The sequence below is a fragment of the Carassius gibelio genome, chromosome A10, assembly GCF_023724105.1.
Source record: "Carassius gibelio isolate Cgi1373 ecotype wild population from Czech Republic chromosome A10, carGib1.2-hapl.c, whole genome shotgun sequence".
Lineage (NCBI taxonomy): Eukaryota > Metazoa > Chordata > Actinopteri > Cypriniformes > Cyprinidae > Carassius > Carassius gibelio.
Window position 1 is genome coordinate 577,123 of NC_068380.1, and position 26,218 is coordinate 603,340.

General features: G+C 36.3%; 1 protein-coding gene and 1 long non-coding RNA gene across 4 annotated transcripts; one reads left to right on the forward strand and one right to left on the reverse strand.

Annotated features, from left to right (window-relative positions):
- The first annotated feature begins 557 nt into the window (after window positions 1-557).
- On the forward strand, window positions 558-3,910 carry LOC128021675 (uncharacterized). The gene is made up of 2 exons (XR_008185634.1): window positions 558-745; window positions 3,412-3,910. It is a non-coding gene; the product is annotated as an uncharacterized LOC128021675 (long non-coding RNA).
- A 2,289-nt stretch (window positions 3,911-6,199) lies between these two features.
- On the reverse strand, window positions 6,200-25,998 carry cabp1b (calcium binding protein 1b). Of its 3 annotated transcripts, none has more exons than XM_052607318.1 (8): window positions 16,655-17,658; window positions 14,030-14,188; window positions 10,771-10,801; window positions 9,999-10,142; window positions 9,541-9,650; window positions 8,523-8,597; window positions 8,367-8,439; window positions 6,200-7,246 (listed from the first exon to the last, which is right to left on the reverse strand). In XM_052607318.1, the coding sequence occupies exons 1-8, from the start codon at window positions 16,781-16,783 to the stop codon at window positions 7,221-7,223; spliced, it is 747 nt and encodes a 248-aa protein (XP_052463278.1). In that variant the 5' UTR covers window positions 16,784-17,658; the 3' UTR covers window positions 6,200-7,220. The 3 variants fall into 3 exon arrangements, with proteins under 3 accessions (XP_052463278.1, XP_052463279.1, XP_052463277.1); XM_052607319.1 differs by having other exon boundaries at window positions 14,026-14,188; window positions 16,655-16,790; XM_052607317.1 differs by lacking the exons at window positions 14,030-14,188; window positions 16,655-17,658 and adding an exon at window positions 25,259-25,998.
- Window positions 25,999-26,218: the final 220 nt, after the last annotated feature.

The window sequence follows — 26,218 nt, forward strand, 5'->3', positions numbered from 1 at the left end:
GACTCTGTTGATTCAGATCGGCACTTCGGAGCCTGTTCGCGACTCGGTTGATTCAGATCGGCACCTCGGAGCCTGTTCGCTACTCGGTTGATTCAGATCGGCACCTCGGAGCCTGTTCGCGACTCTGTTGATTCAGATCGGCACTTCGGAGCCTGTTCGCGACTCGGTTGATTCAGATCGGCACCTCGGAGCCTGTTCGCTACTCGGTTGATTCAGATCGGGACTTCGGAGCCTGTTCGCTACTCGGTTTATTCAGATCGGCACTTCGGAGCCTGTTCGCGACTCGGTTGTTTCAGATCGGCACTTCGGAGCCTGTTCGCGACTCTGTTGATTCAGATCGGGACTTCGGAGCCTGTTCGCTACTCGGTTTATTCAGATCGGCACTTCGGAGCCTGTTCGCGACTCTGTTGATTCAGATCGGGACTTCGGAGCCTGTTCGCTACTCGGTTTATTCAGATCGGCACTTCGGATCCTGTTCGCGACTCGGTTGATTCAGATCGGCACTTTGGAGCCTGTTCGCGACTCTGTTGATTCAGATCGGCACTTCGGAGCATAGACATATAAATAGCTAGACGCCTCATTGGCCGCTCGACCGCACGTCAACGTCGCCGCCATATTGGAGCGGGCAACTCTCATAACAATCACATCAGGACAGAAGAAAACATACCTGACTCATCGACAGATTGGACACCTACAAACCGTCACACGATAATAAAAACAGATCTCGGGGTGTTATCTTTCACAGGTAAGACTCAGCTGTTCTTCCTCGATGTTTTTTGGTCATTTTTTACATTATGTTGACAGCTTAATTAACCACAAGTGTCAGACGATTAATAATATCGCTAGCGTAGTTAGCAGAGAAAGCTGAGACTTTATAAGAATTCAAAGTTTAAATGAATTCTTATTACGTTTTAACTTATATTGCCGTTTATATAATAAACGAAATGGTGTTATGAGCACAATATACAGAGTGAGCCCTTTGACTGTCTAGATCAGTGGTTCCCAAACTTTTTTCAGCATGCACCCCTTTCTAGTGTTTGCCACCTGTCAAGCACCCCCCAACACCTTACTCTGGTTAGATTTCACATTTTTAATTGCAATAACTAAATACAAATATTCACTGTAAATTAGAAAACATAATAATAATAAAAGATCACTTCCTTTTTTTGTGAGATGGATGGGCCTGCATGTTTGCACACAGATCATATACATTAAATATATATGATATATACATATAAATATTTAATTTCTTTAAAGCCCGTTTTTAACCTGGATTCACGAAACATTCTTAAGAAGAAATTTCTTCTCAACTTCCATTTTCTTCTTATTTTTTAATTTTAGAAAAAACTTAAAGATATTTTGTATTCCCAAAAAAATTCATCTTAAGAATATTCTTTCCTTAAGATTGTTGAAGATAACGAGTCAGGGTTAATTTTAGCTTATTAATACATCATATTTGGCAATATTCGGTGCATATGAGTGCGCAGGATGCATTTGCTGTAGAAGCGCGGACTAAAATACCGGAAGCGTTCACTCAGATGAAAGTGCAAAAACACGACACAAAAATTAATGAAACATATTGCTGCAGCTTAAGACAGGCTATTTTAAAAGTAACTGTTCAAAAAGAGGCCGCATTAAAAACATGAAGCTGAGCGCCATTCAAAGTCGCAACAAAAATATACAGTCTGGTGCGTGCTTATGATTATGATTATTAGGGTAATCTACAGGAGTGAGTTTAGCAGCAACATGTATTTATTCAGATAACGGCTGTTAATTTCTTCTTAAGAAAAAAAAATTAAGATGTTCTTAGGAATATATTTGAGAACGTTTTAATATTTTAATTTATTTCTTAAGAAGATTTTTGTGAATCCGGCCCCAGGTGTCCATTCTGTTGAATGTAGTAAGTGAAAACATGAACGAATTATCAGTTAGCACCTAATATGAACTAAAAGAACAGGGCGGGGCTATTGTGACACAAACGTGCTTGTAAAATGAAATTAGCCTATATCAATTGTAATTTATACAGTAATGTAGTGTGTAATGTGAAATGTGAAATTTAATTTCTTAATAAAACCTTTTCATGTAAAGTTTACCTCAGTTAAATACATAAAAATAATAAAGAGCGATCTTTTTCCCCGCCATTACAAACATTCTCTTGCGCACCCCTGGTGGTCAGTCTGCGCACCACTAGTTTGGGAACCACTGGTCTAGATTAATGATGGAGCTAAAGCTTCTCTCTTTAATTTCACTACTGTTACTTATTTACAAAGATTAAGTGGTTACACATTAGAATAATGGTCCTTTAGTTAATGTTAGTTAATTCATTAATGAACATGAAAAAACAATGAACAATACATTTATTAGATTAGATTAGATTAGATTAGATTAGATTCAATTTTATTGTCACTGCACATGTAGGTACAAGGCAACGAAATGCAGTTAGCATCTAACCAGAAGTGCAATAAGCAGTAAGTACAGAATAAAGGTCTATAATATGTACAATAACTATACAGGTAAGTATTATGGACATCATTTACAGATATTAAATACTATAAGCACGATATAATATGTACAATAACTATACAGGTAAGTATTATGGACATCATTTACAGATATTAAATACTATAAGCACGATATAATATGTACAATAACTATACAGGTAAGTATTATGGACATAATTTACAGATATTAAATACTATAAGCACGATATACAGATAGGTGTACTATAAACATACTATACAGATGGGCTAAGTAAAAGTGTGTGTACACTATAGGCAGAACTATGAACATAATTTACAGTATTGCAATGGACAGTAAAGTGCATAGAAAATATTACAATGTGCAAATGGATTATACAGTGTTCCTGGATGAACAGACAGTAGTGCAAGTAATAACAAGTTACTCTTTTTTGCTTGTTGTGAATAAATAAATAAATCAGAGTGTTGAAGAGGGGGAGGAGTCTATGTGTGGTGTGGGGGGTGTTGAGGGGTGTCAGAGGGCAGAGTTCAGCAAGGAGACAGCTTTAGGGAAAAAGCTGTTCCTGAATCTTGTGGTCCTTGTCCACGGGCTCCTGAAACGCCTCCAGGAGGGGAGGAGGTTAAATATTACTGTATTTATTAATCTTTGTTCATGTTAGTTAATGAAAATACAGTTTTTCATTGTTAGCACAACTTTTGATTTAAATAATGCATTAGTAAATGTTGAATTGAACATCAACTAAGATTAATGAATGCTGTAGAAGGATTGTTCTTGCTTAGATCATTTTAACTAAAGTAGTTAACTAATATTAACTAATGGACCGTTATTCAAAAGTGTTACTGATTAAGTTCATCATCACTTGATTATAAGGATTTCATTGCTTTTCATAAAACTGTGAACTGATTCTATGTATTCTTTTTTCTTCCCTTTTAGCCATTTGCAAACAGGACAAGGACAGCCTTAAGGTAAGCTGAGGAAAGCTGGTCTCTGCATTTCCAAGAGACAAGACTATACCTCCCTAGACTAGTGTTGTGTTTGTACTAAACTCAGAGCAGCCCTGAATGAATCGACACAACGACCCAGCTCATATTCTAATACTATAGACTACATTTAAAAAGCTTTGCACAGGCTGTTTAATGCTGATCATGTTCTGCGTGCGTCTTTACACAAAAACTACATGATGTTAATAGACTAGAAATGAAATACACAGGAACTCATAGTGAATCCAGCTGCAATAGCATGATAAATTCATTGTGATGTTGTTATAATTATTATTAATTTTGATTAATATCAAGTTTTTGAGGGGAGCATCTCATATTCTGGTCTGTGATAAACATAACTATACTTTGAGATTTTGTGGTACAAGGTAAACCTCACACCCAAACATTCATATGTGTTAACATACATGGAAAAATAAATCACTGTTTCAAAATGTGTGTGTTTTCTGCATGAGTGTGTGTAATGTTAATTATAGAACATATACATACACACACACACACACACACACACACACACACACACACACACACACACACACATATATATATATATATATATATATATATATATATTATACATGTATATATTATACTTAAGGAGCTCATTAATTAAACACAATTTGGAACTCATGTCCACAATTTTTTTGTATTGTGTCTTAATTTGATTAATAATTATTAAACAAATAGTATTTTAAAATTACATTTCAATTGTTTTTTATTTTACTCTTTAATTAACTATTCATTTATTCTTCATTTTTGTCTATTCTGTATTATTTCACCCTTGATATTACATATTCTTCTTGCTATTGTTAACCTATTGTTGTTAAGTTATTTATTATGGTATTATTTATATTATACAAATAATTTTATACTATTATAAATCTATTATATCGAATGTGTTATTGTAGCGTTGTACTCGCTTTTCATATTATTCACTTTACTTTAAGTTGTACTACATGTACTTTTTAATATAACATATCACTTTTCTACTGTGCACTGTATCAGTGCATATTTTCATCTTCACTGGAACCATAGCTTTATCAGTTACATGTGTTGTTATTTGTGGTGGAGTTCATCTGTAGGCTATAGTGTCACTTTTTGATTTGTATTTACTTGTTTTATTACATTTTCTCAACAATAGTAAATTACTAGTGTTTAAAGATGTATTACTTAGATTTTATCACAGAATTTCAAAGGGAATGAGCTGTGTTCTGATCTGAGCCACGAAAGAGAGAAAAAAAGAAAGAAAAATGTTGGCATTGAATACAGAGAAAGCAATAAAACAACTACATTTAATGTATGTTCAAATTAAATTATATGCATATGTCACAGTTATACTAAATTAACATTAGAATTGTAAACCGAAAATAATCAACGAAATCAACAAGTGAGACAAATGTGAGCTTTCACAATTCCTTACGAAAATTAATAATTTTCCAAACCTAACTAAATAACTGGAGGCAAAGTTTTTGACAGCACATATATCACAAACCTGAAATCGGTTGATAAATGTGAACATTATCGTGTTTTTATTCAGAAAAAACCGCAGCTCCCGGTTTACCTCCATGTATTTTTAAGGCAGTCTTGCCCTCACTAACATGGCGGACGCGTTGACGTATCGCAGCAACGGCTCAGAGCGACCAATGAGGCGTCTAGTTATTTATATGTCTATGCTTCGGAGCCTGTTCGCGACTCGGTTGATTCAGATCGGCACTTCGGAGCTTGTTCGCGACTCGGTTGATTCAGATCAGCACTTCAGAGCCTGTTCGCGACTCTGTTGATTCAGATCGGGACTTCGGAGCCTGTTCGCGACTCGGTTCATACAGATCTTGACTTCGGAGCCTGTTCGCGACTCTGTTGATTCAGATCGGGACTTCGGAGCCTGTTCGCGACTCGGTTCATACAGATCTTGACTTCGGAGCCTGTTCGCGACTCTGTTGATTCAGAACAGCACTTCGGAGTCTGTTTTTATTATCGTGTGACGGTTTGTAGGTGTCCAATCTGTCGATAAGTCAGGTATGTTTTCTTCTGTCCTGATGTGAGAGTTATGAGAGTTGCCCGCTCCAATATGGCGGCGACGTTGACGTGCGGTCGAGCGGCCAATGAGGCGTCTAGGTATTTATGGTCCCGCCCACCTAGCGCTGATCTCCGAGCAGCTGTTCGATATACGGTCGCGTTTCAGAAACGAATAAAATCTGATTCCAGAACAGCGGCATCTGAATTATCAATTATATTTTGTTAAAAAGTTAAAAATATAATTTTGCTAAAAGCATTATGCTTAGATTTTTTACATATCCATTAGTCCATAAAATAAAAAGGAATTACTACGCGTAAAATATTTAATATTAATTTCAATATTTAATTTAAATTTGATGTTATATTAATTCATTTAAATTATTTTGAATGAATAACAAATATTTATTTAGATTAAAAAAAAAATATTTTGTCTTATTTTAATTCAGTCATAGTGTAATTTCACTAAAACTTAACATTTAGCCGTTGTTGTAAATGTTGTGCGTCTTTTCTAATCTAGCTTTAATTTGTCAAAATATAATTTATTTGTGTGCATTTAGGATGCACAAAATACTAATGATGTGCTGGAAATGTTCATGACATATCATGTTCTTACCTTCAGTCAAGGTGGATATGTGATTCAGTAATACAATTGCTTCGTTATTTTCATTTTTAGTCACTGTGTTTTAAGAAATTTAAAACAGAAACTGTTTTATTGCACAAGTTTTTAATGAAATCTACACTCTACAAAAAGTTTTTTGGCATGCATAGAATAACTCAGGTAAGACAAACTTGAAAACACACAAATAAGACACAAGAAAACCAATCCAACCTCTCAAGCTCACATTCACTCACACAAAGTAGATCTCAAATAATGAATTAAGATCAAAGATGCTCATTTGACTGTTAACTAAACTTACCACATTTAAATACATGACAAAACTATGCAAAGTGTGCTTATAAGTGTATGCTACTCAGCTGTGTTGACTCAAATGAATCAGCACTATCAGTCATGCAAGACAGTGTGCAAACAAGGGCAGTTTAATGTTTTCTTTATGGCAAATCTTTCTCTACATTTCAAAAATATGTCCACTCATACAGTAGTGCATAGGTCCGATGTACTGTACAATAATAGCAAATGACTGATAGCAAAGTTTTCCAGCATTTACCAGTACATTGATATACAAAATAAAATCTTTGTGAGTAATAATCTATCATAGGCTACTGTAAAACAGCCAGAGTCTTTTAAAGGGAAACTACACACACTCATCTCTATGTACTTTACAAATATTAATAAATAGCTTAAATATGAAACAGCAATGTTATTGCAATTCATCTGATGCTCTCTACAAAGTAGATGTGAGATGCCAGTAAATGAAAGTACTGGATATTTTAATATTTGAGTTTTATCAGTTTTAAATGGTTTCTCTCGGGGCATATTTTTTGCATCAGACCCTTTGCAGGCTTTGATAAAGGTTAAAAACCCCTGTTACACAGATATATTTCAGTTTATTTTAGAGTCGTCCTCTCATCCCCACTGTTGGCGTCTGGGCTTATGAAGGGTTATAGTGCAGTTCTTTCATTTGTGCTTTGAGGTCAGAGGTCATGTTCCAGAAGTTCCTCTTGTGAGGCTGCTCCCGTTTCCTCCTAATTTTTCCTCTCCTTCATCCTCCTCTATTTATGTCGGAGCACTAGAGATCCAGTTTTTCATGTGGTTTGTCCACCCTTCCTCTAGCGCGACATCATTCGCACAAATTCTGAAAGAAGAAACACCAGAAATTGTTTTATTTAAATATCCACTTAACACTATAACATTGGTTCCCCACTGGTTTTTCTAAAGGACTCAGGACATCCACACAGTATCACAAATTATACTTGTGTCAATATATTTATTGCACACAATTATATAACATTTCTTAAAAAATTTGTTTTACTTACATTTAAAATTAACAGACCAATTTTCTCTTTTACACTTTTTTCTTTCTTATTTTGAATTATTACACATGAAACAATTATTTAATTCTTAAAATATTTTTGTTAGTTAACAATTTTGAATAAAATTAACACACACACACACACACACACACACACACACACCTAATATAAATATTTTCATTCTGTTACTGACAATCCCTTACATTTTGAGTTTCATGCAAATACATACTATACAACAATGGGGTGTTCAACTGTCACACCTCCAGTCATCAGCAAGCATAACAGTGCCAGCTATTTTTGTCCTTCTTGTTTTCATGCTCTTTTTGAGCATGGTTAATCTGAGAGGTGAAATAATCCTGTGGTTAAGAGATAATCTGGTTGACAGCTCTACTACTGTCACTTTACCACCTTCAGGAGGATGAGATTCAAGCTAGCTCAACTGTGGGACACACAGCGGCTCACAGCAATCAAAAATAATAGATATAATAAAGTAATAGATATAATACAGTAATTTTCCACATTTTCTGTTTTCAATAAATGTTCTGGTTAGACTGAAGAGTTTGCGCTTTGAACAATAAAATATGTCTTTTTATTTTTTCCTCCAAAAGAGCAAGGAAAATCCATTTTCCCCCATGAAATGTCCCCTTTAAGTACTTTTCATATGGTTGATTGCAATGACTTTGAGAACAAAATTAAAACTCAAATTCAAGATTAAACCATGGAATTATTGCTTTCCATAATAAAGTTTTTACTGCAGATTCCAAAATATGGTCAAGAGACACGGAGGGAACATGAATGTAATATTTTTTGGATTATTGTAGACAGATTATTGCGATTATTTTCCCCCATGCTGCATAAAACGATTCACTACACCTAGAACAGTAAAAAAGGCACTGCAGCATTAAATTAGCATTACTAATTAGCAGAGCAAAATCAACTCACCTTCAAAGTCCACGTGCCCGTCTCCATTTAAATCGATGTCCCGCAGAATGTCCTCCAGATCTCTGTGACCCACCTGAGGGAATAATAATCAATAAAACGATGAAAGGAGAATTGGATGAGGGCTAAAATGATTTTTAGCAAAGTAACAAACAGCACCTGCTGGCCCAGAAGTTTCTTCATGGCCTCTCTTAGTTCTGCTGTACTGATCTGACCGTCTCCGTTGGTGTCAAACTGAGAGAAAAGGAACAAAAGAAGAGAGGTAAGAGGTTGAAATCTATTCAAGCATTTTCCTGCTCTTCCTGACAGTTTTTTTTACTATGTTTTACAATGAAAGCGTGAAATGAAATGTGCATTTGAGCTGAGAACAACTGTACAACAATTTTTTGCTGTTTTATTGATGTGCTGTTTTCATTCACCTAACACCTCTCCATTGTTAATTGAAATTAAATCGAAATTGCAATATGGCTTTGATTTGGTAGTGCAATTATCAAATCCCAAAGGTTGTATTAAATAAACCTATAAAGAAATATATGTTTTGCATGTTTTATTAGTATAGTAATTTTACAGTTACAATAATGTAAAATAAAATTATTATTGTTATATTATTTTTAATTTGACTGTTTTTCTTGTTTCATATTTAAGTAATTAACCATACTGATATATTTTGGACAAATTGTGCAGCCCTACAAACTAACACAGCAAATCTGGAATAAAAAAAAAAAAGCACATAAAAAAAAATTGCAATAAAATTTAAACTGTGATTTGGCTTAGTGCAATTATCAAATCAGAAAAGCTGTAATTTAATAAATATATTTGCTGTGTGTTTTATTTGAATTTTAATGTTACAGTTGTGATGCAAAAAAAAATTATGCTGAAATTATTTCTCTTAAATACTCAGTTTTTACTTTACAGTAAATTATTAAAATTGTAAAAAAAAAATACTTTTGTTTTTAGTAGTTATAATAATAATAACAATAATAATAATAATAATAATTATTATTATTATTATAAAGGCATACTGATATACAGTGTAATGACACATTTTTGACAAATTGTGCAGCCCTCTAAACAAGCATAGATATTTTTCTAATTTCATTTTAAATTGCAAGAAGAAAGTTAACCAAACTTTTTTTAAATTTAATTTAATTTCCCAAATCATGCAGCCATACCTCACCTCTTTGAAAGCATCTCTCAATTCCTTTACTCCGATCATATCTGCCGTCTCAGCCAGAAGTTTGGGGCCCATCAGCTCCACAAAGTCCTCAAAGTCCACATGTCCTCCCACTGTAAGACACGGGACACAAGCTGTTACAGAACTCTTACAAAAAAGTGCACTCCCTGTGCTTTCACAAAGGTTCTTTAATGGCCTTTTTGGTTCCATTATGAACCTGAAACATCCATTTAAACTTTCCACAACTTTTCTTTAGATTATTGCTATTTTCTTCAGAAAAAGATGGTTCTTTAAGGAACTGATCAATGAAAGGTTCTTTGGGGAATCCAAAACGGTTCTTCTCTGGCATCACTTTTGGAACTTTTAATTATAAGAGTGTATGTAAGCAGCACCAAACAGAGCCATATACATAAATAGTAAATAGTAAAAAAGTAAATGTTTAACAAAACATGTTGATTTACAGTTCATGTTGATCTGCTGGCTCAGTTCGATGAGCTCCATCTCTGTAGGCATGTATCCCATGGTTCTCATGCAGTTGCCAAGGTCTTTGCAGCCAATGAAGCCATCTTTGTCTTTATCAAACTCTTTGAATGCTTCTCGTAGCTCTGCAAAGACAGAAAGCAGGTCAGGAAATAAAAGGACAGTTGAATGTGAATCAGGGATTATGAAAAGAGAATATTAATTAGTACAATTATGTTTCCCTCATGCACTATGCTTTCAAAACAGTTTTGAAGATAATTACAAAGCACTTACAAACCACAACAATGCATCTCTGAATGACCGAAACACTTGTAACTAAATGCTTCATTGCAAACCTTCTCTAGTCACAATGAATAAAAGCTCTTCAAATTCAAATGGAACAGCTGACACAGAGTGTGCTAGGAAATTTCATAGTGACCATTTGCACACATTGATGTGATCAAAACTCTAAAGCATTCTGCAGACTTCAGTTTAGTTTAATATCAGAAACCCTAAACACTGCATGCTTACCATGGAGGGCTTCTGTTTATTATACCTTTGATAACCATATTTTAAAATGTATTCCTATGATGCAACGGTGAATTTTCAGCATCATTACTCAAATCTTCAGTGTCACATGATCCTTCAGAAATCATTCTAATATGCATATTTGCTGCTTATGAAACATTCTGATTACTGTCAATGTTTAAAACAGTTGTGGTTCTTAATATTCTTGTGGAAACCATGATACTTTAGCAACGAGGTAGAACTTACCATCCATTTCCTCTGGTCTCAGCTCTCTGTTCTGCAACAAAATAAACAATGTAATCACCGACAATCCAGACTAATTTGTGCAGTTTTGTTTCATTAATGACACAAGTCAGCTGGCGTACTCTTCCTATTCTAAAGAATACAGTCATTTAATTTTCTGCACTATTTCCTGCTAGAAAGAAACTCATTACAGCATTAGGATCACAATGGCACATGTAAACTAATACACCCAGCCTCTTCAGGGCTTTTTCCCCTGTCTCTAAAGGAATTAATGTCTGGTTTTTAAATTCGATCTTCCCATTTGGATTAAGTGGTTTGGAACGGCGCATATAAACTCAGGATTGATCTCTCATAATCAGCTCAAGCTGTTAGTCTCTTTGATGCCAGCATTCCCTGCTAACACATCTCCTCGAACACAAGTGCAAGCAGGGCTCACCTCCAAACTCTCTCTGAGCTCCTGCAGAAGAACTCAATCACGTGAGCCTGGCCCAAGTCCCCTGCAGAGACTAATAAAGGCAGATCCCTGCAGTTCATACATAAACCCAAGCATGTAGCACTGCTTCTTTATGAACATCTGCAAAATGTCTGTTTTTGAGAAGAACAGCCTTGAAGATGCATCAGTGCTTCAATATATATATATATATATATATATATATATATATATATATATATATATATATATATATATATATATATTCACACCTCAGGTAAAAATAATTTATTTTGCTGCAGTTCTGAAGATTCAACAACAGGGGAAACACTGTTGCTGAAATGCAGTGCAAGATTTCTTAGGTCCTATTTATTATAATTTCTAACACTTTTTGGCCATTTTAAACTGTCCTGTGGAGTGACAAATATATATATATAATTTAAGAACAAATCTCCTATGTAGTCTCTAAGTGAGCTTATAAAAACGGCTTGCATTATACAACCATACAAGAAGACGAAGTGAAGAAGAAGTCACGTGATGTGTGGCCAAGTATGGTGTCCCATATTTGGAATTGGTGCTCTGCATTTAACCCATCCAAGTGCACACACACAGCAGTGAGTAGTGAACACACACCCAGAGAAGTAGGCCGCCATTTTTGCTGCGGTGCCCAGAGAGCAGTTGGGGGTTCGAAGCCTTGTTTAAAGGGATAGTTCACCCAAAAATGAAACTTCTAATATCATTTACCTACCCTCTCTGACCCTGTTGAACATAAAAGAAGATATTTTGAAGAATGCTGGTAATCAAACAGTTGGCGGTTTCCATTGACTTCCATAGTATTTATTTTTCTACTTTCGAACTATCCCTTTAAAGGCGCAATATGTAATTTTTCTGCTTTAAAAATAGCAGAAATCACTATATGTATGTTATATATATTTTTTAGTTGTGTACGAACTTTCAAATCCGGAGAAAATTATAGTTTAATTAGAAGACATGGCACGTTTCTTTATTTCCGTTTTGTCGCCCGTCTATGGCGTCATATAAACTTTGACCCCTCTAGTTTATCTGACTTCCTGCGGAACCGCCAAATACAAAGGCGAACAGAAACAAAGACGAGACGAAGAAGAAAAAGTAGTAGCCTTTATCGAGACTATTATATTTTATATTTATATTGTTTATATTCGTATTTAAACCTCAATCAATAACTTAGTTATGGATCATGATTATGCTTTGCCTGCACGTTCCGTGAAGCGCAAACGTACGGGTGAAATAAATGACCCGAGATGGTTTTGGGACAAGAGAAGCAACAAGACATGGGGAAATATTGGAGTTGCATTTCCAAGATAGAGAGAGCTTCGTGACAAGCTGAAACTACAGAGAGATGCCGAACTCGCTTGTATTCTGATAAACAGGTATGCATCCATTCAGATAACTGTATCCATATATTTTGTGAAACGATGATGTCTTGTGTAAAACGCAGACGGACTAGCTCTCATGTAAATCTACATTTGTTCTATATCTAGCTGAATAAAGTAGCTTCAAATGCAGTTCTCTAACTTGTTCGATATCATAGTATAACGTAATTATAATTATTAACTAAAGGAGACCGTGTTTTTTAACATATATTACTACTAGCTAGATGGAATATTGACTTGATAGGGGTCTCATAATTCATATAGACGGTTTTTATTTTTGGAGACTCGCCACAATTTTAAAACTGAACTTTTTTCAGAAAGGCTTCATTGAGTACCGTTACGTACTGCACGTTAAATAATAATAATTCCTTACATTTATATGTTTAAATATCAAAGCGAGGCACAGGTGTTTTTATATCGCTGTATTTCTGAAGGAAGACTTGCATGTTATATGCCTGATAGCAGTGTATGAGCGTACCAGCTCTGCTTAGTTTACAGCTGTTACTGGGGAAACCTCTATTTCTGGCGCTTTATCTAAAACATCTCCTGTTGGCAAATAATGAATTTGCATTTTCATTAAGTCCGCCTGATCCACGCAGCAAACATTTTGTTTGTTATCAAAAAATATCTACTCTAGACAGACTTGGCTGTTGTTATTGATTCTATTTGGAAGTCTACTGGAAGTTAAGTTAGGTCCACAACGTTTGTTTATGTTGTTGACGTTGAAACCGTCTATATCTCTCCGTTCGAAAAGACGTGATTGTCAAAATTAAAGTTAGAATGAGTGAGGAATGATAGGGAGCGACAGAGCGTGTGTTCCAATGAACAACAACTCCCATGAGCCTTACGCTCTTTCCCGACGTCATCAAAGTACGTCTTATGTTATTATTTTGATTGAGTGACCCCTGGTGGCCAAAAATTCCATACTACACGTTTAAGAGTCTGACCTCAGTCCTGATATTGAGGGTGGAAGAGAGCACTGTACATTCACTGTACCCCACCTACAATCCCTTACAGCACTGAGACTCAAACCTACTGTACAACCTTTGGGTTACAAGTCCGACTCACTAACCATTAGGCCACGAATGCAATGTCAAAGAATAGAGTCATATTTTTGTATAAACTTATATATAAAAATTATATACCAATTTTCATAAAAATTTCAATTGAAATCAATAATAAAATGTTTTTAATTGTTTGAAAATATAAAGTCAGCCAGTCAATACAGCAAAATAAACTCTTCCATGATAATCCAAGACTTTATTTAGTGATGATAACTGTACTTTACCTCCTTCATAATGTGATATTCAATGCATATAGTTCTGAATTCTGAAATTTCCACTTACAAGATTCTGCAAGTGAGAACTTGTGTTTTTTTTAGCATATATGTGTGTAGATGTGCATGTCCGGACTTACGTACAGCCTGCCGGCTCTGAGCGAAGCCCTTGCGGAGGAAGATGCAGGCAGGCCCGAGCACATTGTGCATGTATGTTGAGTTCTGAGTCAAGGCCGCGAGGGCCTCTCCAGATCTCACTCCTTCATCACATGATTGCACTGCTTTGTAGCTGCGCTTCCGGTCCTGAGTGTGGCCGTCATGTCCCAGCAGTCCCCAACAAGTAAGTGAAGAGGGAACGTGGGGTAAAGACACAATTAGAAACTACACAGACATCTGAAGGACACACTGGATGGACGGGTCAGTCAGTCAATTCAGTCAGCCGTCAGGTCAATCGATTGGTTCTTTCTGTTATGTACTTCTATTCCAGACAGGGAGAAAACAAAGCTGAGCTCTGCCTTCAGACTTTGTGCTTAATGTGATTTACCCAAGTACAAAGTGTTCCTGGATCAGCATTCTTCTGTTCAGGTCCTCCTGGGAAGGTAATATTTACAAGTGGTTTTAGTTTAAATAAAATTGATTCTCTTGACAATTTCACTTTCTCTCTTTTTCACTTACTGATTATCAGAGGTAGGTTTATTTAGCACCGATGCAAAATAAATGAGAAAGAGGAAGCGCAGTAGGTGTGTAATCAGTGTTTGGTGTTTGTTAATGGCTTTATGAGTTACGAGTTGATGGTTAAATGTATTTTGGTCACACAAGACTATCTCCTCATAAACCTGCTAAATGGGTATTTTCTTGCAAGCTTTATTGCTATATTTCATATCTAGTACACAAAATGTGTAAAAAAAAAACGAAATTAGCCCACAACATTCATAATTACAACATTTTAATCATATTTTTCAGATTATATCACGTGAACGTAGTAGCACCCTATGAGTTAATAATGCACTTCTGAACAAATAAATGAATGAGTAAAGAAATTAATGCATTAATGAGTCAAAGTTCCTATCTTAAAGTGTACAAAAAATCAATAAATTCGAATCGCAAGGTTCAGAATAATATATATTTGGATGCCAGAGATATCTGGTCCCAATATCCCACATCTGAGATTGCATGAAATGTAGCATTAGGGCGATGGTTGTTTGACAGGAGCGTTGTTCCAAGACCAACAAGGGCTGTTGAGCCAGGAACATGTCCTACTTGGGTAAATCACATTGAGCCAGACTTTGCCCTCTATTCTTTCTTCCCTCTCAGCAACTGACAGAACCTTTAAGATCAGATATCAGTCAAAATGAATAATTCATCCACTTTCATACTTGCGGCGCACTGCCGCAATACTATGCCATTTGATTGCTGCCATGAAAACAAATGATCAAACTGCGCTTAAGATGGTTTTAAAAGCAAATCCAAGGTTCTTGGCTTGTTCTCACAAATGAAACTCACTATCTTTAGCATTTTGATCAATGGAGGGCAAAGATGTTGGAGTCATTATATGAGAGTAGATCCTCAAATAACCTGAAAGGTTAGTATGTTTTGAAAACGTAAAACTGCTCATGTTTAGATGAGGGCTAATCAGGATTAGAACCAGCACATTATAACGACCAATAAGCAGACAAGCAGAGGTGAAGAGTGTGTGGAATATCACTCACAAACACATAAAGAGCATCTCCCAAATTAAACATAGACCAATGGGTTAATTAAAGAGAGAGCCGACGTCATCTCACAATAGAGCACTTACTTAGAATCAGCTTCTGAGATGTTCTGAAGCCATAAACATCTAAACTGACCCTGTTTACTTCCTTAATGAACAATCCTGGTCTTGTTTTGTGCAATTCAGTGTTCCACATTATTCAAAAGAAAAATAATTACTTTGCTCCATCCCAGTTTGCATACTAACCATCCTAAATAGTTTGAATTAGAAGTAGTTTGTCCCAAATTGTAGTATATTTACATGAGTATTCCAAAGATACCGAATGATGTCTCATATACTGAATCTTGCCATGAGCCTGATCTTCTATGATGCTATAGGTAAAGCCTTAGTAATGTAATGGCAGCATGATGCATGCACATATGTGTCTTTGCAGACATCTCCTCTCTCACATGACCTTCACACTCCATCTGTTGCCAAGGCTTTAAGGTGCCAGCTCATTCGTTCTTCAGAAAAGGGAGAGGAGATCTTAGCAGGTGACAGCGCTAATCCTTGAGCGCATGCATCCCAAGTCATCTAAGACTGATTGAACTTTACTTTAAAATTTGTCATTGTCAAGAACTTTCAGATTTACTCTCATTAAACGCAGGTACATTAAGGCAGCATGATCTAGCATATCATTAAAAGTATTCATTCACAAACACATCCGACAACTTCCATGGTCAAAGATGGCAAGGAAGCACCCAACATCCTGATGCAATATGATTTACATTATAGGTTACACGTTTTTGCTAATCCAGATTGGTTACCTTAGGTTTTCAAGAAAATACAACAGCTAGTCTCCACTAGTATGCACAAACTAAAAAAAAACAATTTCACTCAGTCCAGAGTGTTCTTTAGGAATTACCATGATGGTACTGAATACAGTTGTGTAGTGGAATTCAGAGCATGGCTATTAAACATGTCTCTGACAGTCCATGCAACACAGTCCAAGTCCGGGTCGAGTCTGCTACCACACACACACACACACACTCTCTCAGCTATCAGAAAGAGCATCTTACCTTCTTGGAGAAATTCTTAAGCGGCGATTTAACGCAGTTTCCCATAGTAAAGTCCCTTCTGCTAATTTTACGCTCTTGAGAGTCAATGCAGCCGCTTGCACACGTGTGTGAGCATCCACATGTCTCCATGCATGGATTACAGATGGTGAGATGAAGTCTGCAGGCTTATCTTCTAGGAAAGATGGAGTTTAGGGAAAGGATGTAAAAGATCCAAGGGTGGGGGTGCAGGACATCAGGGTGACAGGAAGGGAGGAGTGACGGAATGGATGGAGGGATCAGAAAAAGAAGACATGTTTCTCAGTGTGAAGGGCTGCTCAGAAGAGAAAAGCCAAGATTGCTTGTACACTTGCTTGCACTCTCTCTCTCTCTTTCCCTTTTACCCTCCCTTCGTTTTCCCCACCATCTATTTCACTCACTTCCCTCCCTCTTTCTCTCTCTCAGCTGCTCATTTTTGAAGCCGTCCATCCAAACAAGGCAAAAACAGACAAAGAGGCTCGCACGGACGTGCGTATCACCTTCCCCTGAGCAAGATGCTGAAGACACTAATCCAAAAACACAAACTGGCGAGTGCATGTATGAAAACAGTTGATTACACGCATACGGATGTGAGGCTAGAGCTAAAAATACCCACACTTGGCGTGTAGTTGTGCCGCCCAGCAACGAGGGCCAGCGTTCAAATCAAAGACACAAAAGCTCCATGGGAAGAGGTGAGGTTGGGTCACACCAGGCACGGATGCGCCAAGGCTGCCAAATCACAGCATCCCATCCAAAGGCCACGGCAGGTAATTAGGGGAGGACAGGAAGCCCTTCCCAGAATTCACCTGCTGAGCTGGCACTTGCCCACAGAGCCCGATCGTTTCCTGTTTAGGCCACTCTCACCTCAGACATTTGAAGCATCAACCTCTTTGCAAATATACCGTTATTGGCATCAAAAGTTTATTCACTTATCAGATGTTGGCCAACATGTGCCAAACTCTGAGAGGAGATTTCAGTAAAAATTATAGTGATGTAATATGCATTGCTCTAGAATAATGTAGCAAATGATTTATGCAAATTAGATGACAGCACAAACACACCCACTATTCCAACATATTATTAATATATATTTTTTTAAGTTAAATGTCAAAATACATTTATTTAAACATTCTGGTATTTTTATGCCATTAAGATACTTTTTCCCCATTATTTTATGTTTATCTTTTTTTGTTTTTTATATTGCCTTATTGTAATTGTGTTTTCAGCAATAAAAATGCTCCTCTCCATCATATAATCAATGAATCACTGAGGTTGGGATCACTTCTGCCCTCTTTCTGCAGGCTATAATTACACAATATTAATTGTGTTTTGTAAATAAGGTGCAATCGATCATTAACCTAATGTTTGCACTCAAACAAACAACCATTTTTATAATATGCACTGATATTTAGATGTATTTAGCAATGGAATAACTGTATGGTTGTTAGTGAATGAGATGCAAGTGATTGTTAGTGAGCATATTTAGTTCATGCGTAAAATAAATTCTCTTCAACCTCCCTGCAGATCAAAATATGTAATTCCATACACATAAATTTTGTAGCTCTGTATGTCAATACATGTTTCATTTGTTTCGAATTATATTTCTCTTAGGGGGTTTTATGAGATGCCCCAGTTCCATGAGAAGACATCAGTTTTCCTCTGTATCATCCATATCTCTGTTGTAAGCACATTTAACCTCCCTGATTAATTCTCAGCTGCTTTGCCTCTCTCTCTCTCTCTCTCTCTCTCTCTCTCTCTTTCTCTCACTGTCGGTGAGGATGATTCATCTAGCTGAAGCCAGTCTCTTCACCGGAGGCTCATTGTAAACTTCAGAATACATCAGAAATCAGAGCCAGGAGCCGTCCTCTCTCATAATGTCAACTCAGCAAGAGCACACACACCAGCAGTGGAGAAACACACTCGTATATACACATAAATGCTCAGAGTGGCTCGCAAAACTGTGCTAAATCATAGTACAATCATCTTGGCCCCTAAATGCTGTGATTACACAATTGTTATGGTATTTAATTAGATTCTCTTCATTTGAAATGTCTTGACCGTCATCATAACTGCATTTTAATAGTCACATCTGCATAAAATCCACACCTGAAGTAATTTAAACTGTATAAAAACACCTCAAAAAGTATTAGGATGCATGTTTCTGGTGCTAGTTATATTTTAGTGTAATTTATTTATTTATTTTTTTTATTAACATTTTAAAAGTTTTCATTTTCATGTAATAAATACACATTTTTTATAAGCTTTTTACTATTTTATTAGTTTTTCTTAAATATTACTATTTAGGTAAATTTTATTTTTTGTTATTTCATTAGTGCTTCAACTTTTCAGTTAATTGCCAGCGTTTCTAATTTTTGTTTAGTTCTGTTTTTCATCTAATATTTATATGTATTTTAGTTTAGCTTTACTTCATATTTTAGCTTTATGTATATTAATGTTTTTAATAGTTTTAATTATAATAAGCCAATTTTTTTTATCTGCAATACTATCAACCGTGATAGATTTGGTGATCAACATTTTTATAGGCCTATTTTACACAAAAATGATCTAAAAATACAAAATAATAGTATTAATTTTACAAGACCAAAGTCATGTGACAACAATGTAACATATTATTGTTTTATATTTAGTAACATACAATTTTTTGATAGTTTCGGTTTGAATATTTCCAAATTCAAATGATTTGTGCTGTTATTCACATCATTTTTCTGTATACTCATACTGTATATATCAACAGTTGGTGTAATTTTTTTCTATATTGGTGTGAATCTCTCAACATGTCAAGATCATCAAAATCATATGTTCAGCAAAATGCTCATACCTTAGTATTAAGATTTTGTGACATTACATTTTATTTTATCTTTTAAAAGAAATTTTATCTTTTAAAAGAATTTTGATTTTGTTCGTTTTTTCCTATTATAATTTCATAAAAACATTTTTTATTTTATATTATGTAATATTTTTTATTATATTTTATGAATTCATTTTTTCCTTTCTATTTTTGGGGTGAAATATGACCTGCCTATTGTGCGAATCATCTTTTTTATTTCTCCTGAGAAATAAACACGAGTGAGAACTCGATAAAGTCTCTTGAGCTATGAAAGCTGAAGCTCAGAGCAATAACATGTTCCTCTGGGATGTACTGAGGAAGGAATTTCAAGGTCTATTCTCTATCTCCCTCTCGATTTCACAGACTGAGAAAGGCTTAGAAATTCTGCATTTCCTCCCCTGCAATTGGCGAATAAAAAAAATACACACACATCGGCTTCTATAAATAGTACAGGACTTTGAAATTGTATTGAAGAGAGAAATGACGTGGAATTTGCGTCTCGCTTATTCACATTTCCTCTGAGTACCCTGCCCATTTAAGCCTGGTTCTCTGTTTGCCTTCCACCCTCCCTCTTGTTCTCTATATCTGTCCCCTCCTCAATCCCTTGCAAGGTCGGTGTGACCCAAGTGGGCTGGAGAGGGAGGGCGCGAGCATCTGAAAGCTCCAGAAAAAGCCCGAAGAATGAGCGCAAATGGAGCCAAAAGAGTGAGAGGCAGCGGTAAAGTGGTTTTGCATCACCTGAGTGTTGTGTATTTCTTACATGATACATAAAGGTCTCTCATGCTTCATTCCTCCCTGCACCTTCATATCCTCATCTCCTCCATCCATCCATTCGTTTGACACCAGCAGGGAGGAAGGATGCAAGTGACACAATGTCATTTTGTTAGAAGTAGAAGTGTACCAGAGAGCCTGAGACGGGCAACCCCTGCTGGCAAAGCAAAGGCATTGATCTGAAATCTCACTGCAGTGAAAACTGATGCAAAGAAACTGTGTTTTTGATGCACGCAGCACATCTTCAAAAGTGGGTTAGTGGCATAATTCGTTGTTAATACATGTAAGCCAGGTCAAGTGATGCCAGTGTTATGATATTAATCTCTTCTGCCTGAAGAGAAAGAGAGAGAGTAAGAAGCAGGCTTCTGCGACACACAGCGGCCGAAAAGAATCTGACAAGGAAACTGACCAGAATGAGATGTTGTGGAAGTTCTGCTCTAAAATAAGATAACACTAATTCAGTAAATCATTTAAAGGACTTCAGTTTTGCATGCATCCAAATAATCAGTTTATAATTGGACTAATGGCTCAATCAAACTAAGAAGTCTTCATGTAAAGAAATCTCATACGGGGTGGTGTAGAGCTGAAATAATCTGATCAATATGAAAGAATCAAGCACTTTCTCAATTGGATACAGAAATACATCTAGCGCACAAGAGCAATGTCATAACGCATATGTGTTTTACATCATAAAAACTGCCATCTGTATGTCTCAAGTCCTATAAGCAGGTCAGTAGAGTATTTGCAAACAAATCTGATTGGATTCATTCTGATTGACGAGATTAGTGCATGCAGACATACCTACTGAAAAATGACGTTTTCTTACAAAAAAAGTGAATGTTATAGAGCTGCAGTAAAATAATGTTTTGGTAAAGGAATATAAATGCTGTTCGTGTGCATTTTTGCATGCATGCCAGTTCAGTCAGGTTACATAATGAAAATTAGTAAATGTTGAGAGTATGTCGGTTCATAATAGGTGAAATTGAAATACACAGTGAAATTTATATATATCTAACTTTCTTGCAGAAATGTAAAACCTTTAATAGGATGGTTTTGTAAAACATATACTATTATATATATAAGTTATAAGGACCCACTGTTCTTTTCTTCTTCTATATTTCTTAAAATTAGGAATGGGCAATACTGCTTATTTTGTTTTTTAAATGATACCAATACTTTTAATGGCCATAATACCCCAGACTTTATTTTACACGTGATGAATGAATGACTCAAAAAACCCGAAGACTCATGAGATGAACTAATCAATTTTCTTTCTGGCTCAGACTGCATTGACTGAAACAGGTGAACTAGACTAATTCCAGGACAGAACCTATAGAACTTTGAGCATGCGTGACTGAATGAATCACTCACAGAGACGACTCGTTCTTCCAGAGTCACATTAAAGATCCATTTAAAATGAACGAATCATCCAAGGACGTATTTGTTATTGTTTTCTCCCTGTTTGTTTAAGCAGGAGGTAAGGGCGGCCACCTGATTTCAGTGATTGGTGATCTGATGGGATTGCAGGAGGAGAGGAAGCCCTGAGGTTTTAAACTGCACCACTGCATAGCACAAGCTGTGTGTGTGTGTGTGTGTGTGTGTGTGTGGAGGCTGTATCGTGAGGATTCTGTTCTCAACCCAGAAAGCTTTAGTTGGTTTGCTTGAGATTTTGAGAAGGTGCTAAATTAGGTTCATTTGTATTCCATTAAAAATGTGCAAAGTAATAAGTCTCTCAGTTCAATGAAAGAGACATTTTAATTTAGAGCCATATCTACCTAAATAAACTTTTTCATGCTTAAATGATTCATTGCATTTGGTGTCTTTAGCCCTTCATTCTAAAACAAAATCATTTCTAAATCCAAAATGTTCTTTAAGTAGATATGTATCTAAATTGAACCTTAAACCTTCTTTTAAGAGTGTGTATATTTAACACACTGCTTGCATATTTAAAACTCTGGTTGATTTTATAATTAAAATCACACGTATCAATCAGTCAAAAACTGAAGATCAGTTTAAAACTAATGTGCAAACAGATATGGATATGTTTTGTCATGTACATTTAGATCAGTCTCGACAAGGTGATGAGCTTCGCTCGAATCCACTCTTCAGTTTCACGGTTTCAAACCCCACGTGTCAGGTAGCTTATGGATTTGAATTTTTTCACACCAGCACAAAAGACAGCTTTCCCCTTTCCTCTTTAATCAGGTCTTGAGCTGCTATATTTAGCGCCTGCTGGCGGAGAATGATTTCTGTAGGGATTGTATGCAGGCCTAGATGTTACATAAGGAAATATGAAACACAGCATTTGAGGAATATCAATACACTATGATGGAAAAAAATAGACACGGCGGCACTATAAATACATCAGCGTCTCCCTTCGCATTAAGATGCAGGGCTTTTCTGGATGCGAGCTGAGCTCATGCGTGCACGAACATGTTGTACGACATCGCAATGGTGTGACGCGTCAGTCGCAGCTGAATGTTCTTTCAAGAAACGTGCATGATTTTAACTTTTTTTGCACAGGTCTAACATTGAGTGGTTGTGACAAAATGACCGTGTGACTTTTACAAGCCAAATACTAATGATGCCTGGGAGGTGCTTGAAGCTGAGCAAAAGTGTCAAATCTGGGACTGACTCAACCTCGTTCCAGGCAATACTGAATCTTAAGTTTTCAACTGTTAGAAAAGACAGATTTAGTGACGGAATAGGCATCTTGTGACATTTCCAGGTGTACAGTAGGTCTCAAAAAAGGCTTTGTGGTAACAATGTGTATTGTGTTCCCCCAATATACTATGCATTCTCTCATATAACTATTGTGTATTCATCACATCTCATATTTTTACCATTACTATGTCCCTTATAGTGGGTTCTGTAGTACAAACTGGAAAGACAAAAAAAAAGTTGTGTGACTACCTAAGTGTGTGAGAAGTGTTAATTTTTTTGTTTGCATTTGAAAAAAAAAAAAAGCTAAAAGGTGATATTTTAGGCGTAGGGTTAAGGCGTAGGGTTAGTTTTAGTTGTTGTAAATATAATTAACTTTATATAAAATTATTTTAAGCCTATGGTATGTCCTCATTTTGATCGCTAGATAAATGTGTGCCTTTCTGTGTCTTTGACCCACTGAAGCGTTAACCTGAATTTGGAGGTGTTATTTCTGTGGCACATTTTTCAGGATGGCTATTTATTGTCCTTCAGAGAAAGAAAGCAGCAGGAGAAAGTGGCATCAAATTACAGTGAAGAAAATAATTATGCTGCATAAACATGTTATAGGTGTTAAAGGTGTAACACGCAAAATGTAAAGATATGGCCCAATGCACTACTTTTCCCCCTTACATTGCATCAAATGAGAGTGTATGTGGAATAACTCTAAAAAGTCGTATCATATTTTAATAGTTGTTTAACTAGAGACTCAAAAATGATGCTCAGATCACACCACATATGTGGTTACAAACTTCTCATTTTACTACATAAAATACATATCAGTTAATCATCACTCATTTAATTTAACATTACTATGGCTTTCTATTTGACAGCAAAGGGTCAAATCAAGGACTCTGACCAGCATCTGACTCCTAAGCAGGCTTTGTTTGGTCTGTGAACTCTGACCTGAACCTGGCACATCTGAGACTTGTGTTTCACTTTAATCTTCAAATCCTCATGCATAATTCAGTTTTATTATCATCATCTGATCATAGAGAGATCATATCCCGAATACATGTGCTCTCCAATTACACATTATTCAAAATGTCTTCTAAGAGGCACTGAAATGCACATTGAAATGTTATAAACCATAAACTAAAAACTCTGTTTGGTTTTCTGTTGCATTCTCCACTGGCCACCTGTTGAGTCTATTATATTTTACAAATAAAATAATAATTTCAGTAATAATATATTGTGTGACCAAATTTGTGTTAACATAATATAAACATATTTGGAATAATATCTACACTCTTTTACAAAGGGCATAATCATTCCTAATGAAGAGATTATTGATTGAATCCAGTGGTTTTATGGTTCACTCTTCCCAGCATGCATCGAGGCATAAATAATAATTATGGTTTGACAGTTTGCCAGATTGTTTTACACTGTTGCTGTTGATGTTGTCATGTTTAGTCATTTATTGTGATGTTGATTCACAGTTCATTAGTTGATTGTTACCCTACTGCCGTGTGACAACAAAATAGCTAAAGCCATTTTTAATGATTTAGTTTATTAATATTTGTATGACTTCATAGATAGATAGATAGATAGATAGTTTTTTAATGATTATTTTTTTTAATTATTTTAAAATATATGTATTATATATATATATATATATATATATATAGATAGATAGATAGATAGATAGATAGATAGATAGATAGATAGATAGATAGATAGATAGATAGATAGATAGATAGATATAGATATAGATATATAAACATTTTTAAATTATGCATTTATGTTTTAATAATAATATTTAGCAATATTAATTTGTTTTGTTTTTTACATTTTTTTAATAATAACTTTGTCACAACATTTTTTGGGAACTAATAGAAAGGCAAAAAGGGATTAAAATTGTGAAAATATGAAGTGTGTGGCGGCCAATTACAGCACCTACATTATACATTTTCCCTTATTGATATATTAATTTTATCTAGTTCTGTCAAACCGATTAATCACATCCTTTTATTTTGGATGTGATTAATTGATTTGACAGTACTAAAATTTTGGTCCATCCATGGACACTTCATATATGTACTTTGGTTGTGCTATATGAGATGAAGCACATAATATTGAAAAATTGTAAACCATCTACTGTAACTCATTTTTTATTATTCACTTTTTGATTGAATCTTGCTTGACTAATCTGTTGCCATTATATTTTTGAGTAGATACTGCATCATTAGTGTACTTCAAAAATGTACTGTTAAGATACAAGAATCAACTAATCGACTTCATATCATAGTAGGCTACAGCAGTTACCCTACCTGACCAAAGACTGATTTGACAATGGGATGGAGGTCTGCATCACGCGCGCCGCTGTAGGCGCTCGCTCCCCCGGGGGCGCGCGTGCTGCTGGGCTGAAGAGCTGGAGGTGGACTGGAGGTGAGGCTTTGATTCGAGCCCGTCCGATGCTTGTCCTTCGTTTCAAAGAACAGCGCGGCTTCGTCCGAGCGCTTGGAGAGGGATGAAGTAGGCGAGGGCGTCCGGCTGCTGCGGGGAATCCCGTGGAGTAGACCCGGATGGTCAATGGTGTTGTGGCGTCGTGACGGTTTGCAGTGTTCCGGTCCATCCTGATGATTCTGGATCTTCTCAGCTTTTCGGCCGTGATTCGGTTGGCACAGGGGTCTCCGGGCGGTGGCATCACATTCATCGGTCCAGCACGAGTCCTCGCCTCCGCCGCCTCCCGCGTGCCGGTGCCCGTTGTGGTGGCTCGCAGGGTCCGTGCGGACTCTCCGGTTCGTTTTGATTAGGGATGTGGTGGATTCGCTTTTTGGAAGATAGGCGCTCATTTTGACCCCCACAAACTTGAGAAGTTGTACAGTTCGGTCAGATATCTCAGCCTGAATATTTCAGCGTGTCGTCGTTCAGGTGTGAATCTCTCCGGTGGAAGCTGAGTCAAGGACTTTATAGAGCACGAGAGCATCGCACAGGTCGCTCGTGCAGAGTTTGTTTTCGGTCCTTCGTGACCCATTGAGCGCGCGCTGCCACCAAAATTCTGCATGAGCAATTCAATCTCTCTCTCTCTCTCTCTCTCTCTCTCTCTCTCTCTCTCTCTCTCTCTCTGGATGAAAAGTTACGTCAAACTGCCTCGAGAAACCATTGAAGAATAAATGGACGTCAAAATATTAATGACGGTGTGACGTGACTTGTGCGCAGGTGAATTGAATGCGGTGACAGGAAAATTACAACAAATGATGAGCATATTCCATCTTATCAGTAAAAAT